General features: G+C 38.0%; 1 protein-coding gene across 3 annotated transcripts in view; it reads left to right on the top strand.

Moving 5' to 3' along the window:
- The window catches only part of CA10 (carbonic anhydrase 10), a 209,852-nt gene that overhangs the window by 181,282 nt on the left and 11,768 nt on the right, over window positions 1–16,802 (top strand). For all 3 annotated transcript variants that reach the window (XM_076353772.1, XM_076353773.1, XM_076353770.1), the window contains 2 exons: window positions 13,227–13,322; window positions 15,645–15,717. In XM_076353772.1, coding sequence (XP_076209887.1) covers window positions 13,227–13,322; window positions 15,645–15,717 — 169 coding nt within the window. The remainder of the gene's footprint in view (window positions 1–13,226; window positions 13,323–15,644; window positions 15,718–16,802) is intronic.

Genomic DNA, 16,802 nt, shown 5'->3' with positions numbered 1-16,802 from the left:
ATCTGCAGTCCCCTATTGCCATGATTTTATATGGGATCCTTTCCTCACAACAGCCTAGCAAATTGATATTGTTAAAGTGTCAATGAAAAAAAATAATAGCTACATTCGTATTGCAGTTTCCCACATTTAAGTTCTCAGGTTTTCACATCATTGACAAATAATTAGATGTTTTAGCAAGGTAATAGGATAATTACACTGTTGCTCCATAACTCAAAATCTAAAGACAGCACTATCTACATTTAAAGTATAATGCAACTTTGCCTACAGACATTACAAACCAGCATATCTTACCACAACAACAAATTGTTTACTGCAGTATAATGAAATCAAATACACGCTTAATGATGTAAGCTTGACAAAGTAATAAAGTAATATATAGAGTCAGCATTATCCTCAATTAGGTGTCTACTTTAGACGAAGAGTTCTTAACATTACAGTTCAAAGAGCTGGATCTTTATCTGCTGTAATTTTCAGCTCCATTTCATCTGTGCACTAAGAGAAAGATTCTGTTTCGCTGTGCAAGAGCCGTACCACAGGGTAACGTACATGACAAAGAAATTAAATAAAGGCAGAGGTGGTGGGCACAACATTAGGACTAACTGAAGAAACTACAGCGGGTCAAATTTGTGAATAGTAATTTCATGGGGGAAAAATAAGACAAAACACACAGGAGACATTGCTTGTATTAAATGATCTTTTCTTGCATGTCTAACGAAGAGCAGTACCATTCCAGTCACTGTGCACCAACATTCATAAATATTTGCCTGATTTTATGAGATGGGCATGAATTCAAAGCTAACCACAGTATTTGCCACAGCCCAGCGTTACAGTCACGCCGTGAGCACACAGCTCCCTGACTACCTGGGGAAAGCAGGACCCCCGATTCACGCTTTAAAACAACCGTCCTCCCAAGGGTGTTTTAGCAGGTGGAGGTGGCTGCTGTTGGGCATGGGAGAGGGGCAGGCACCATCTACTGCTCTTTGCCTCCCCTCCTCGCTTACGACCAGTAATGCCGCTAAAGGAAATAGTGCTGCGAGGAGGCAAGTTGAAAGCCGGTTGCTGCAGAGCTGCAGCTGTACCTTTCACAATCCCTCACTTCATTCAGACATTAATCCCGCACAGAAGTGACACTGCAGGTCCCCATTCAGTTAGTATTTCAGGGGTCTATAGCTCTTCCAGTAGGAACTGGAAGCAGCAAGAAATAAATAGTGTGTGGTATTTGCATGGCAGTTACAGAAACATTTTGAAGGCCAGGCCCTTTGCCAGCGAGAATAAGGAGCTGCTTTCACAGCCTGACCAAGGCCAGGCTTTCTGCCAGCAGAAAATAGTTTACTATATGGACAAAATAAATTTCAAAGACTTTTAATTGGATCATCACCCAAATTCACCTTTTCTAATTGCAGAAAGTCCAACAGACTAAAGATTTCTTCAGGAGTTCAGCATTTTTGGAGCATGGCACATTCCCTGGTTTTCTTTCATTAAGGAAAAATATCTGTTTGGCATTTCGGGTATTTCCATGCCAGTATTTTCAGCATTTCAGCTACGTAAATTGACCTGCAAATGAATAGACTGTGTTTTCTAATGGGGGAAAAAAAAGCTTTGACTTCTGTTGTCTGATGTATAAAGCCTGCTGATAAAAACTGCAAGTGTGATTTACTGCTGCCCCTTTCACCACCATCATGCCCAAGAGGCATATTTTGCGCACTAAAGGAACTCTGGACTCGTCTATGTTTTAAAGACAGACGTGTAAAACACTTGTGTTGTAGATCTGAACTGCTGTTGCTACACTCACCACCCTATCCAGTGAAGAGCTGAATTACCAGTTGAAAGATTCCAGATTCATAACGAGCCAGATTATATCATGAACACTCACACACAGGATCCCCAAAGCACTCTGTGCTCAGGAACCTCCGTTCCACAAACCTCAAATCCCATTAGGCAGAACTGCTTCTAAGGTTGGAGACGATGCAGCATGGTCGTCCTCTGTCTAATTCCTAACTGAAGCGCTATTCACTTTTTTACAATGAGGCTGTCTGCATAACTGATTTTCTTTGCCCTTTTGTCCTTTTAATATTCACATCTCACTGCTCAAACAGCCCACAGAGACACGACAGGTACCATATTTCTGTTGAAGTTGCTATTCATTTTCATTATTTTTCACTGACCTTCACTTATTAACTTTTAAAACTTGTGAATAAGTGTAATTTGGGTCACGTTCACAAAGGCTAACTCTCAGCTTTACTTCCTAATGTTTAGATGGTATTTTCAGATGGCTTCTTGTTTCTAAGCATTCACGTTATACAGACAAGACAAACTGTGAAGCAGAGGTCATTGGTGTTTAGCTGGTCTGGGCGACAATTACCAATGAGTTAGGAAAAAGATTGCTGCTGTGCTGAAATATATAATTAGGAAGTTTCTGAAACAGTGGAAAAGGAGGGGTTCTTTTCTTGCCTATGTGAAGCTGAGACATTTATTTGTTGTAGATGTCAGGAAGCAGCTTTAAGGGATGATACACAACAGGAAATTGCAGAAAATACCTTTAACAAAGAAAACCACTCTTAGATCCTTGAACTTCAACCGCAGTATAATTAAGGCTACTGGAAAGGCTCCTGTGATCATCATCTTCCTCTGTTTGTTTGTAAATGGCACCGATCAGCAGTTGTGTGGCTGTACCGAACTGCTCTTACCATGTGGCAATTTTCAGTGCCCTTTACAAGGTACCCAGAAGAATGTGTTCTTACGATAAACAAATGCTGCTGTGTGTAATTTCGTGCCCTTTTAATTTATGCTGTACTGCATTTGTTGAGTAGTGTTTGCCAATATCCTACTTTCTTTCACCAAGTCTGCAGATAGAGCTAAAAGGCTTACTTTATAAAAGATAACTGACTTAGTTATGACTTCTAAGTGCCAGTTATCTTTCCTACTGAGTATAATGCCACTCAATTCATTTAGAAACAAGATAATTTTATAGTTGTCTGCCTTAAGCTGTACTATCTCATATTCTTAGATAATTCACGTCCTTGTTTTGACTGTTCATTTCTCAACTTCAAACTTAACTTCTAAACTACAAACGTGAAACTGTCTCTTATGCAGTTCACATAAACAAATGGCAGTTGTACTTGCCTTAGCTTTAAAAGAAGCTTCCAGAATATTCTTAAACAAAAAACAAAAAACCCCCTTATTTTCTGCCTGCAGGGTGGATCTGTGCCTTCTTTCCTCTCAATCTCTGACTCTGAACCTTAAACAGGAAATCCTGGTGTGAAATTTCTTCAAATTATTTCTAAAAATTTGACTCTGTAATATGTCATCTCATCTACCACAGCATTAACATCCTAAAGGACCTTCAATAATTCAATAAAACATTCATTCCAGAAATGCTTTTGGCTATTTTGAGTCAAGCTGGGCTTCCTCAAACTTTTCTGTGTTTGAGCCTTCAACTTACATTCAAAGATTTAACACTACAATCACTAGCAATTATATCCATTTCAAATTATTTTCCTCTTTTATCAGGCTTTAAATGTTTCCCTGTTATCACTCTTTAAGGTGCTGAAAATCCAAGTGTCCCACAGTCTCTCCTGCCAAAACTATTTGTATTCTGAGCTTCTTTTTGCACCTTTCATGGGTGATGTGTCGCAAATTGTCATGGATCAGTAACACAAACTGAACTTCATAACATGACATTCATTATCTCAGTGCTTTCCCCAACACTGTTAATGTTACATCTGAGCATCTCACAACACTGTTACTGGAGAAGTGCAGCTATTCCCATTTCAGAGATAGCAAACTGGGCAGAAACGGTAGGAAGACATGCTTAAGGGCAGAAGAGTTGAATATAATTTTCTTAAGTCATAGGTGAGCAGCCCAATCACTAAAGGGGAAAGAGACTCTTGAGAGAAAAGCATGTGTCAATAAATCATTCAGAAAGATCCCATGAGACCCTGTGTGTGTTTTCACATTTGACTTTCAAGGGATATACTACTAATATTTTGCAATTCCATTGGTTTAAAACAGAAAGGCTCATCTCACCAAGTGCATATGTCCATCCTCCACGTTTATGTGCCACTTCCCCTTCCCGAAGGGCAAGCAGACCATCTCCCTTTCCTCCCCTCCTCCCTGCTAGAGCAGCCAATTTCCACACATCCTGTGCTAAGTTCTTCTCCCACCCCACACCTGCCAGCAGGGAGTGGGGAAGGAGAGGTCACCAAGCCATGTACCGTGGCGGGAGCAGTAGTGACTGACTGGATGCCTGTGCTAGGCTGAGATCAGGCAACAAAAGAGAGCATACGGGCAGGCAGGCAGGAGCTGCTGCCAAATGGGCTGGACAAGGACTTCCACGGAACTCAGATGGGCCACACCAATAGCTCCTTAAAATGCACCCTCAATGTTATTCCGTGCTTTCCTCGTACACACACCTTATTGTCATTTTAAGAATATAAAATCCCATGCTTCATTTTTGTCACGGAAAAATGGTATTCTTAATTTAACAATACACATCTGTACTCAAGAGAGCAGGTAAAACTGGTAACTGCCTTGTTTCTGCTTCTGGTTTGTAATCCTAACAATAACCTTTTCTTTGCTTGTTAGTTAACATCGGGTAGATTAAGCTCGACCATTTTTTTTCTACTAGATTATAAAATGAGGACAAAAGGGATAAGGCCTAGATCAACAACTAGATTTTCACTAGCCCAAATTCTTTTAACTTTTTTTGCTCATTCTTTTATTCGTCGGTCTGTGGTATTTCTCTGTTTGCTCTTGCCCACCATGCCCACCCTTTGAACAGAAATGTAGCTACAGATGGTACTTTGGCAAGGTTGACTGAGAGCTGTAGTGGTATCACATGTTGTTAGAGAAGGCTTGAACTGTTAATGCATCTCTGTCGCACCGTTCAGTGACCTTGCACGTGCGTCCTTTTGACTCAATGTCTCAGGGTAATACAGTGAACAACAAAAATAGCATCAATCGCTACTTCACCACATTTTTGACTTGCAGGAACCATTTTCTCCTGCTTTCTAGACTGATTGCTAAAGAAATACAGAATTCTCCCAGAAATTCAGAGCACCATTATGTAACTGAATCTCCCAAATGGAGCGTTTATACTGAATTCATCATCATGGTGTCTGAGCATCTGTTGTATTTAAAATGAGAAAACAATTTAAATGTAGTGTTTAGTCAGAAAATCCTGCACGAATCCAGAAATGATGATAGGCTCATCTAATAGCCTTTTTTCCTACATTACCCCTATTCTCTCTTAAGATGTAACTTTTGTAGATGATGTATTGGGTCAGTGCCAAATTACAGCTTGCAATGAAATTTTGCGTCAGCCAAGACATAATCAACATTAAACATTTGAGTCTAAGGCTTCATTTTGATCCTCACACAAAGTGAATTGCAGAACAGCGTCATTTATTTATGTTTACCCAGCTCTTGCTCATCTGCTAACAATGAACGACAAGAGTGGTTGACTGGCAGGTCAGCCAAAAATACCCCATGTTTAGAGTAATCGGCAGTGGAAGGCTTCAGCAATGACTGCCCTGTCAAAAATTCTCCTGAAGTCACACAGCAACCAGCATCACAGACACATCCGTATACCTCTGGGGCTCAGTTTGGATTTTTCCTTCATTATGTTTCCTACTATCTGGAAGAGAGTACAAATGGTTGTGACACTTGCAACAGTTCTGGCAGCATTTGGATGGCAGGAATCTATCACCTTTTGCATTTATTTCTTCAGCCTATCATTTACTTAATTTTTTGGTGTTAGCACAAAGGTGAAAAGTCCTAATAGCTAATTCTGAGACATGCACAGCCAATCTGACCTCTTAAGCTAGTAATTTGTACTTTTTACTGTAGTCCTGTGGATGCTTAAACATCAAAGTTTTAAATACTGTCTAAAATAGCCTTTTTTCCTACTTGTAAATGAATCAAAGTAAGAATCATAGAATCATTAAGGTTGGAAAAGACCTCTAAGATCATCGAGTCCAACCGTCGACCCAACACCACCACCCACTAAACCATGTCCCTAAGCATCTACACGTCTTTTAAATACGTCCAGGGATGGTGACTCAACCACTTCCCCGGGCAGCCTGTTCCAATCTTTAACCACTCTTTCAGTAAAGACATTTTTCCTCACGTCCAATCTAAACCTCCCCTGGCGCAACTTGAGGCCGTTTCCTCTCGTCCCATCGCTTGTTACTTGGGAAAAGAGACCGACCCCCACCTCGCTACAACCTCCTTTCAGGTAGTTGTAGAGAGCGATGAGGTCTCCCCTCAGCCTCCTCTTCTCCAGGCTAAACAGGACTTACAAAAGAAATAAGAACATATAAAAATATTAAAGAGAAATACTTTAAAAGCTTCTACACTTCCTTCAGGTCACATTTTTCATATTTTCTAGCTGCAATGGTTGCATATAAACAAGGAATAAGTATGTTTTGCTCTGCTAGTAGCCTCATCAGTGTAAGATACCAGGTCAGCAGCCAAAACGGCTGTCCTGCTTCAGACCTGATTCTCACTGATCGCTTTTCAAAGTACTATTAAACACCCAGTTAGAGTATCTTAGAACAGATGCCCCAGAGAGCTTAAGACTCTCGCTCACCTTTCATTTGTATGTCTGCATCTAGAGATAACGACTTAAACCTAAAGCAGGCAATGCTACTTTTTTTTCCTTTTTTTTTTTTTTTTTTTTAAGAGTCATAATATATACTGAAAACAACACGCAGTGTTAACTACTTACAGGGAACCCTGGATAAAGCTCACTGTTGAACACCATTTGTTGAACAGAGGTATTGCAAGTTAGTTCTTGTTACCAACTGGTCTAATGAGGTGTTAGATACCATTTGCAGTTTAACTGCTAATTCCTAGCATATCATTATTTCTAGTAAAGTAGATTTTGCAGCCAAGTATAGTTAACCCTTGACTGCATTTCCACTTTTCTGCATGATGCATTATTGCATTTCTCTGCACGTGCTTTTATACGGCTGTCTGCTCAGAAGCAGGACAAAACTGAGTTCCTTCCTTGCATTCTTAGTCTTATTCTTTTAAGTGAAAAAGAATTATAATATTTTTTATTTATCTAGGATACAACTGCTGGCATATTGCTATAAGTGTGGATGACATGCCTTTCTATTAAACCAGTATTTTACAGGCATTTCTTTTAAATCACGAAATAACTGTCAAAAGCACTAAAGGGAAAAAAAAACCCAAAACCACAAACCACATTTGTCAGCAACAGCCTAAAGAACCTCGGCTTTAAAAGAGAGAACAGCAAAGAGAGTCAGAGATATAAAATTATTTCAAACAAATGTTTTTTTCATTTCTCCTTTGTTATATTAAACTAAGTTAATCCTTTAAACTGATTTTAATCTTAAAACCACAGTAGTTTGCTGAAATGCTAAGTAAACTGCTGGAAGTATAGGTGGTCATGTAAAATTTCTTTTACCAATTTACCAACAATGTAAAAGTACCTCTCTGCTGTGGGCTTATACATAAAAAATAACAGACAGGTAGATCTATGGATTAATTCATAAGTATGTGGGTAATACCACCTTGGCCGATCCTGGCATTTCATAGTAGAGTACCCTGTGCATGAGAAAAAGATGGTTTTGTTTTTCAAAGACAGTTACTGTGAATCATGATTTCTATCTTCTTAAACAGCATTCTTCTGAGCCCACTAACAGCCCAGTTCTCCAGCTGTTACTTTGAATAGGCCCACTGAAAGCGGAAAAGGGACTGAGACCTGGACCAGAGAGATAAAGTTCTTACCGCACTTAAACTGTAATGGCTTGTGCTTTGAGCAGGCCAGGAGTATCCACCAAGATGGGATAATTAAATACGTACCATCTTAGTGCATCCTCCTTGCATATGGGTGAGTGTGCGTGTGGACAAACAGGATTTGATCATTATAAGAATTCAGGAAAAGACAACATTAACATCCAGCTCTAAATCCTAACCGATTATGAAAAAACTGCAGTTAACTTTTTTTCTTTCTTGAATAGTCTATGTGATATTTATTAGGCCTATTATTAAGCAATACACCACAAAAATCCTTCATCGCTTGCCAAAGATAGGAAAATTTCCACTGCATCACTGCCAGGTATTGGTCCAAGGAAACAAGACAAATTAGGACCACAGGTTCTGAGGAGCCTGGTGCATGTTTTCACAGATGGTGCTGTACCTTTCCATGAAGCAGAAGGTACATTTAATTTAAGAAAAATCTAAAAATATTTTTGTCACCACACAAATTACACATCCTAGAACCAGGGGACATTTAAAAAAAAACTCATTTCTTCCACAAAGTGAGGACCTCAGATCTCAAGATCTCATACCTGTTCAGATCCACAAAATCAATACCATAACTAACTCCTAGGTGATGTGATGTTACTGCTCTTTCCAAAGGGTTTTTACAAGACCTGTAAGAGCAACTATATTTTAACACTGGAATATCAGCTGTTGTTATTAATAGGTTTTAACTCATTAAAATTATTTTCCTCACTGGACACCTGCCATGCAGAAATTACATTACTTTTGCTGTTTTTATTAAACTTTGGATAAAAAAAAAAAGTATAATTTTTTTTTTTCCTTAATGAGATCTTAGCCACTTTTTACAAAGACTCTGCATTTAGCTTGTCTTCTTGAGCAATTTCATTTGCTTTTGTTCCCTGCTGTGCTGGAAACATGCTTTGTGCTTGCTCTCAATCAGGTATCCCAACAGTTTATCAGGTAGCATGGCATAATACAAATATAGTTACAGATTAGCTGTTCCCTGCTGCCATTCACTTCATGGTTTAGATCCCTTGTCATTTACAAATCAAAATGTTTATGCACTCAATTATAACACTTCCAAATGAGAATAAAAGGTATTCCATTACTCCCAAGACGACTATGGAAACATTTGCATGTAAAGTACTGTGATACTCTAAATCCCCTCCGTTTCATATTTCTCCATGTCTCACTACAGTGGAACATCTCAGAGTGATCTAACATTTATAAAAGGGTTATGCATGCACACCAGATCAGAGCTTTGTAATTCGCAGAAGGTCTTTGTCCAAGTTAAAAAATTGCTAAAAGATTGCTGAAAAGAGTCCCTGGAATTTTTGGCACCCACAAGCATCAACACAGCAAACTGCCTCCTTTTGCTTAGCCAAAGAGCCTTGGTCAAATGCCACGCAAAAAATATCCTGCTACTAGCTCTGCCCAAAGATGCACGTTTCACCCGTGTGAAGGATCAAGAAAAACAGCAAAACGCATTGCGGAGGCAAACCAGTACAAACGATATGAGTACAGGGCTGAATTTTATCGAAGTACAGGCAAAGAACAGGTTATTACCATTATAAACACACATGCGTATGTGTTGGGAAAGGGAATTAGATGTTTTCCCCACAGTGGCCAGAACATGAGCCATAATATCAGCCTGTCTATATTCTTTTGCCCGAAAGACATGGCGCACCAGGCTGAGGAGAGTGCTCAGTAGATTACCCCTAATGTACTGTCGTCAGCTCCTGCTGACATTCCCAACACCGCCAACCTCCGGTGTCTAAAAACGGCTGTGTCTGCTCCTGGTCCAATGCACATTCTTGGGTGATGGAACGAGGGCACATTCTGGATTTTCATCAGCTAAAAAAAGAGTAATTAATCTTAATTCTCCTCTTCTCCCTGAAAATTAGAACTACTATAGCTTTAGGGAAACAAAGAGCTATCAGTTGTTCTGTGGCAAATTAATCTTAAAGGGGGAATCTTCCAAAGAAAATCAATAGCTTATAACAAGATTCTGTATTAGTGTTTGAGCCCTGAAACTCAAACTAGAATCAAAGGGTGCTTTCAGCATTGCAAGTTTGCTCTTGTTGTGCTTTGTTTTTAATACAATGTCATCATCTGAAAAAGTGAGATTTTCACATATGAGCAATTTTAATTATGTGCGGCTTCACCTTCATGGAAGACTCTAGTAATATTTAGTACAGACTGTAAGATTACAGGTATTACAGGCAACTTTAAAGAAATTATTCTGAAAAGAAGGAATTAATAGGGAATTATATTTTTTATCCTGCATGTAATATTCTATATCTAAGACATCTTTATTCATTTGTACCTTTCTAAATTAGTCTGTTCCATATGAGAAACTTTGAAAATGATGTCTCCTTACATGGTCAATCTTTTTTTTAAAAAAAGAAAAACCTAATGAATTTAACGATGGTGCCATGGAAACAGCTTTAAAATTAATTTGGATGCAGGGAGGAAGGGTACAACTAACACAGAGAAAGTGACAGGTTTCAGAAGAAAAAAAGTCTGTCTTCATTCAGCACTGGGATCTTTGAGAAACAATAACGCATAGCAAGGCAAGGGGATCTTTTCAAACTATAGTGAAGCAATATTTCTCAAGCACACTCTCCAAAACGGTTCATTACCAAACTGAGATGTGATAAGGAGAGGCGGAATGGGGCAGAGGCATACAAACCTGCAGGAATGGGAAACTTGAAATGAAAACCACTTGAAAGCACTGGTAAAGAATGCCAAAGTTCTCAGACAAGTACTTTTATTGTAAAGACAGCACAATACGGGGTGGAGAGATCATTTATAGATCAGCAAAGGAAATAACTATTCTAATTTCTAATCAGTTCAAGTCTGTTAACTCATTCCCACAAATACCTATTGACTGCCTGCAGTCTGGGTGTGAGTTTTACACAGAACGAATTGTGTCTCTTTCGGACATTGAGAGAGGTCTCCAACAGAGCCGGGACACTATTATGTGCTGAGGCCCGTATCACTGACCGCAATGTCATGTGTTATGCAAGACTAGAACTGCACGGGACAGTAGGCTCCTTGCCATGAGTCTGGGACAAATAGCCTGTATGTGGTCATATGTACTGCAGGAGTTTTATTTCCAGAAGTCCCATCAGTAAAAATGAGAGTTTGATATTGACTCAGGGCTTCCATGGCTGGAAGGAGAATTTGGTCCTTACTTTTACCCATTCCTGCACTAGACACATTGGTTTGTTAGCTAAACTAAGTTAATCTAATTCATTGTTATTCTGGGACTTTGCACAGAAGAAATTCTAGTCTAAAGCAGATTTCATCACTTATTTCCTTGATAATTCACTAGTTGGTTTGGCTGCCAGTGTGAATAGTTGTACATAAAAAGAAAAATACGTTACTAAGCCTAAAAATTTCAGTGAGTGCACAGTCCCCAGAACCATGATGTTATCAAAGTTCAGTGGTACCGCAACGTGATGACTAATGAGCCTATAACCTCTATGTGCTATAGAGTAAATGCTCTCATTAATTCTTTACAAGACCTTTAGAAAACATACTGCATTTATCCTGCTTCCTAGCTGTCAGAATTTAGTAGATGACTTCATTGGCTACTTTGACATTTTTACTTTTTCGTTCCAGTTTGGTTTGTTTGCTTGCCTTAAAAAATGCCTACTGGGTGAATTGTAAAAAGGTCAACCAACAGCTCCCAAATCCAGACAGGACAAAAGTAACTGAAATTTACACATTATAGCAGTAATTTTGACCCTTACCATATTTTTTTGGTCTGTGAACTGTTAGCTGTAAATATAAAGCTATGTGCCAAAGATCTTCTAACCTTCCTAATGCAAATATTCTCTTTCCTTTCAGAATTTCCACTACCCCTTTTTACATCAATGTCCCAGCACTAAAACAGCATCACTAAGGGATTTGGGGAGTGGTGGGAGGAGAGTGCCTGGTGGATTTTTATATTAGATCATAAGATCTGATTCTGAGTAATTTACTTATAAGCAGAATACATTTTGCAGTCAGGGCAGAGTGTAGGAAATAGAACTGTCTGAACACTCCCAGAGTTTGGACGCATCATTTATTTCTCAACTTATCATAGACTGAGATAATAATGGTGTAGGTTACACATAAATTGGGATGCTGTTATAATTCAGATCACTACTAGTACACATGGTGGTGGACACACATATTTGAATGGCAAAGCAAGGCTTTGTCTTTGTAACTTGATTGTGCACTGCAGATCGTATAGGGAGGTCATTCCTGCAGAGAAATCCTTGCAATTGTATTTCACTACTGAAGCATCAGACATTGCATTCATCCAAACGACAAAGTCACCAATGCAGGCACTAAACCCCATTTCAGTGTTTTTTGGGGTGGAGTTTTTTTTTCCTGATTATAAACATGGAAAGCACGCTATGATGAAATTTCTTTACTGGCAGTATTAGTCTTTGGCCATTTGTACAGTTAAAAAGACCACCAGACATAGATCAAGTTAATACTGATCTTGTTCACAGTATGTAATTCCAGAAATTTCAGTGGACAGCCTTTAGATGTATGCCAGCACATGGAAGACACACCTGATTTTTAAATACAAACGTCAGGCTGCTGCAATTCTAAAAATGCCAGAACAATGACCTTACTTTTCTAATTGACATCTGAAAATGAAGATAGATATCTTTAGGCTAAATAAAGGTAACTAGCCTTTCAAATTCTTAGAAGTACTTAACTGCCTCACGAATTCATTAAAGTTGTTCATCTTTAAAAAAAAAGTGAGGCTACAAATTGCAATATAAATGGTAACAGTGTCCTGTGATCCCAGACAAATCAAATACCATTGTTCTGGGTAAGACATTTACATATGCAGGGAAAGAGATGAACTGTGCCTTCATAATTTAAAAGTTCCAACGAATCATAAAACTAAAAAGCAGAAGAAAAGCTGTAGGAGCTAAGGAGAACCTGGTTAACAATAATACAGTAAGTGCCTAACTGTAGGAGCTTTTGTAACTGAGTTTGTAAAATCTGGGGCCAATGAATATTAGTATTTTGGATTCTGCAAGTGCTGGTTTTAACAGTTCCAAAGCCGTATCCCATATGTTTCTTCAAATATTTCAACCCCTGACTCCTCTGTGTTTGGCTTGAGGCTGAAAAGTACAGATTACTTGATGCCCGTGGCAAGTGCTGTTGCAACAGGGAAATGATGTCAACCCCTGCAGTGCAATTCATAACTTGATGTGGGTAAATTCACTTACTGACAATTTAGAAGAAAACATGCTGGTGCTGTGCCAGTTGGAGCCAGATGGTGACTGAAATTATTAAAATCACGCATGCTGCAAACCTCTGAAAAATTGCACTGTCACAAAATATCCTAAGGATAAATGGGATCCTAATACAAACCAATTGGTGTATAGAGAGCATTTGCAAACAGCGTATGGTATGATTTGCTACTGTTTAATTGTAATCTTTCCCTTCCCTGTTTCTAGGTTCAACTAATCCACTATAACCACGAGCTGTACACAAATGTCACAGAAGCTGCAAAGAGCCCTAATGGGTTGGTGGTAGTTTCCATATTTATGAAAGTAAGTATTCAGTATTATCGTTACCTAATATAGAGACAATGGACTACTTTTCCCATGAGCTGTAAATCTAGGAATTAGACTCCTAATTATACTATAGCAATGCCTAGAGGCTCTGATCTGGAATCCAGAGACAGCATCGTCCTAGGAACTGAACACAATCTCTACTCCAAAGCATTTACAATGCAATGTAAGGAAAATGAAAAGGGATAAGGGGGGGGGGGGGAATCCTTGTATCATAAACATCACTCCTAACACTTTAATGGCTATGGGCAAAAGCTACTAATTTTGCAGATTTGGTATTTCTTCATGAAATGTTATTCATTCAATTAAAAGTAAATCTCTCCTAGTAGGTTGAGGCCCTGGGAAAGAGGGCATGTTCACTCTTTGGAGACATGCTGATGTTTCAAGTCAGCAAAATAAGATTTTCTCACAATGTTATTTAAAACATCTTAAACTATCAAAACTGAAAGAACATTAAAAGTATAACTCTTGATATCTTCCATTTCACAGAACGAGACAGACAGGTGAATATTTTGTCATATTTTAGTCTCCATCCTGTTGCATTCAAGATGCATAGTTAGGTCTAGAAATTACAGTGATCTAGCACTGAACTCAAGAGTTAATAGTTTAGTCAAACCTCCCTAATTACATTGGAGAAACCTTTTCTCTCATTTTATACGAAGAATGCATTTCCCCAAAAAATGTTGTTCATATTCTGCCATTACATATCTCTGTTTCATCAGTCTAGAAAAGCATATAATTCTGAATAAGTGCTTCATGCTGAAATAAATAACTTTCATCATCAGACCTTACATATTGGATATCCGTTAATTCCCTTTAGTACTCTCTAATCCCATTTCATAAGGTAAAGTTCTGGACAAAGCATTAACCTCAGAATTAAAATATGCATTGCACAGAGCACATTGAATAATTAGATATGAAAAATGCCCATTTATACAGGTCTAATATTTAAGAAAGATATTTAGGTTACCTTTTTCATCCAAAATGCATTGTATTATGACCCAACGATCTGACTTGAATTCGCGCAAAAGGGTAAAATTGAAGCAAGCCTTCAAAATGCCCAGCACGCCAATTTTGTCTAAATAATGCATCACTCATGTACTTGCTGCGTTGCACACCTTTTGTAATGAGCAACAACATTTAGTATCTGCCTCACCCTATTTTTCTCTAGGCCTCTCTCACTGGCATGAAAAGATGTGTTCTATTTTAAATGTCCAAAGTAGTTAGAAAAACTTCTAAGTGGAGAAGTAACTATCCGAATTTCCACAAAATGGAACCTGAACTGAATTTTCCTGAAGGCTACCTGTCAAACAGAGCTGGATTACAGTTTGTCCAATAGCCCATTTATTTTCCTAAATCTCAGTTAAACTTTTTGTGAAGTTTTCCATTTTCAAAATAAATTGATTTCATTCTGGATAAATGCTAGATGTATAACAGCAGCATCCAGTGCTGATACAAAAACCCACGTCACAGAATAATTGAAAGATAAGTAGGATATTCAGGGCTAGCTACAGAGGAACTAAAATGTCTCCATAAAAAAATGTGATACTTATTTTGTTGCTAACCAATAATAATTTTGCCATTTGCAGTGCAATAAAATCTCTCATTAAATCATTGTTGATAATCAACAATTATATTGTTGATAAAGTACATACACCACCACCCACCACCCCCCTACAAACAAACAAACAAACAACACGACAACAATGCCTCTAAGCCCTCTATCTTTTTTCCTCTAAATCCTCTTCAGGTATGCTTATGTTAATGTAGGCTGAACAGTCTATGTGTATGTATACGTGTATGTATACATATTTGTGAGTGCACGTGAGTGAAATTTAGGCATTTCATACCTGTATGTAAAACAAAGGGAAGACAGATTTTATTTGCAATCTAAATAGTCTGCTGCAAGGAAAGTATATTTCTCAATAAATAGAAAGATAATAGAATACTATATGAAAATCCTACCTAATTATATATAAGCAAATCCCATCAAAGCTGTTGGAGAAGAAACCTGTACTCACGCGTGGATTCAGGCATTAATTTCTATTCATCCTGTTCTCCCATCCCTTTTTTTTTTGGATTTAGTTGTAGATACCAACTTTCTAACAAGTTTTGTTAGAAAGTTGTCTAAGTAATTATTTCCTCTTCCCAAAACAGTGGAAAAAATGGCAGAAACAATTTGGAGGAGTGGCAGGAGAGAGAGAATGAGTGTGCGTGCGTGTGCACATGCAGAACAGCTGCATTTCCAGAAGGTAAATGTTCGTGAGAAGATTTTGACATTGTACATTTTCTCTTCTGTAGGTATCTGAATCATCAAATCCATTTCTAAATCGTATGCTTAACAGAGACACCATAACAAGAATAACATATAAAAGTAAGTTTCTTTTAATTTACTATGGCTAACAGCTGTATGCTTTTAGTATCAACATATTTAGCAATCCACTGAAACAAGAGGCACTTCATTATGGGCAAAAATTACAAAGTTTGCATTGCCAGCAACCCTGCATGATAAACTTGGGAACCTGAAAAATCTAGTAAGGTCATCAGTTCATCAAATGGATTTTGAACTTCAAAGTCTATTTTATGTTTGAACAAGCAATAAATTAAGGAAATTATACTTAACAAATACATATACTGTATTCACACAGAATACTCAGGAGAAACTGCCTACTGTTAGCAATAAAAGTAACACGCGGAGCAGCCTGGAATATATCAAATCAAGTTATGTCAAGATGCTGCATCATTAACTGTGGATTTAGTATTCATTAATGCTTTCTTTTTGTACAGAAAAGTTATGACATTTCTATTCAACTATTGCTGCATTTAATGGATCTATAAAGAGGTCATTAACATAGCATGTATATTTGTTGCATTCACATTTGGAAAGCCTTTAACTGATAATGCTCAATAATTCCATGTTAATCTATTGAACTTGTGGAAAACTGGAGCTTAAATGTCAGTGAAAATTAGGCTAGTTTAGAGAAAGTCATAAAAAATACATATATCTCAATGGAACAAATTAAACCTCTTCTCCCAAAAACCTTATTCCCTTTGTCAAATATTCACTTGAATTCCAAGCAGCCATTAAGTTAATAAAATAAGTTAAACAATACCAGAATTTAACTTTCAGAAAGTACACAGCAAACTGAAAAAATAAGGAAAGTATTGTAAAACTCAGCCTTCGTTTGTTATTCTGTAAACAATGACTTCACATTTTTCATAAACTACATTAATTTTCCTCTTGTTTATGAAAGCTGGGTGAGAGCTGTTCATGGTAACTGGAATGAGACTGGCTGTCAGGACTCCAGGATCTGATTCACAATTCTGTTAGGGTTTGCCTCAGTTTACCTCTCTGTAAATGAAATATATTGTACTATATACTCTACAGCAACACAGTGTTACTTGGAAAACTTTGCATCTGAAACTCCAGAGATCTCAAATGTCCATTTAACTTCAACA

Source organism: Aptenodytes patagonicus, chromosome 16 (assembly GCF_965638725.1).
Source record: "Aptenodytes patagonicus chromosome 16, bAptPat1.pri.cur, whole genome shotgun sequence".
Taxonomy (NCBI): Eukaryota; Metazoa; Chordata; class Aves; order Sphenisciformes; family Spheniscidae; genus Aptenodytes; species Aptenodytes patagonicus.
The sequence above is the reverse complement of the archived record's forward strand: the minus strand, read 5'-3'. Positions and strand labels throughout refer to the sequence as shown.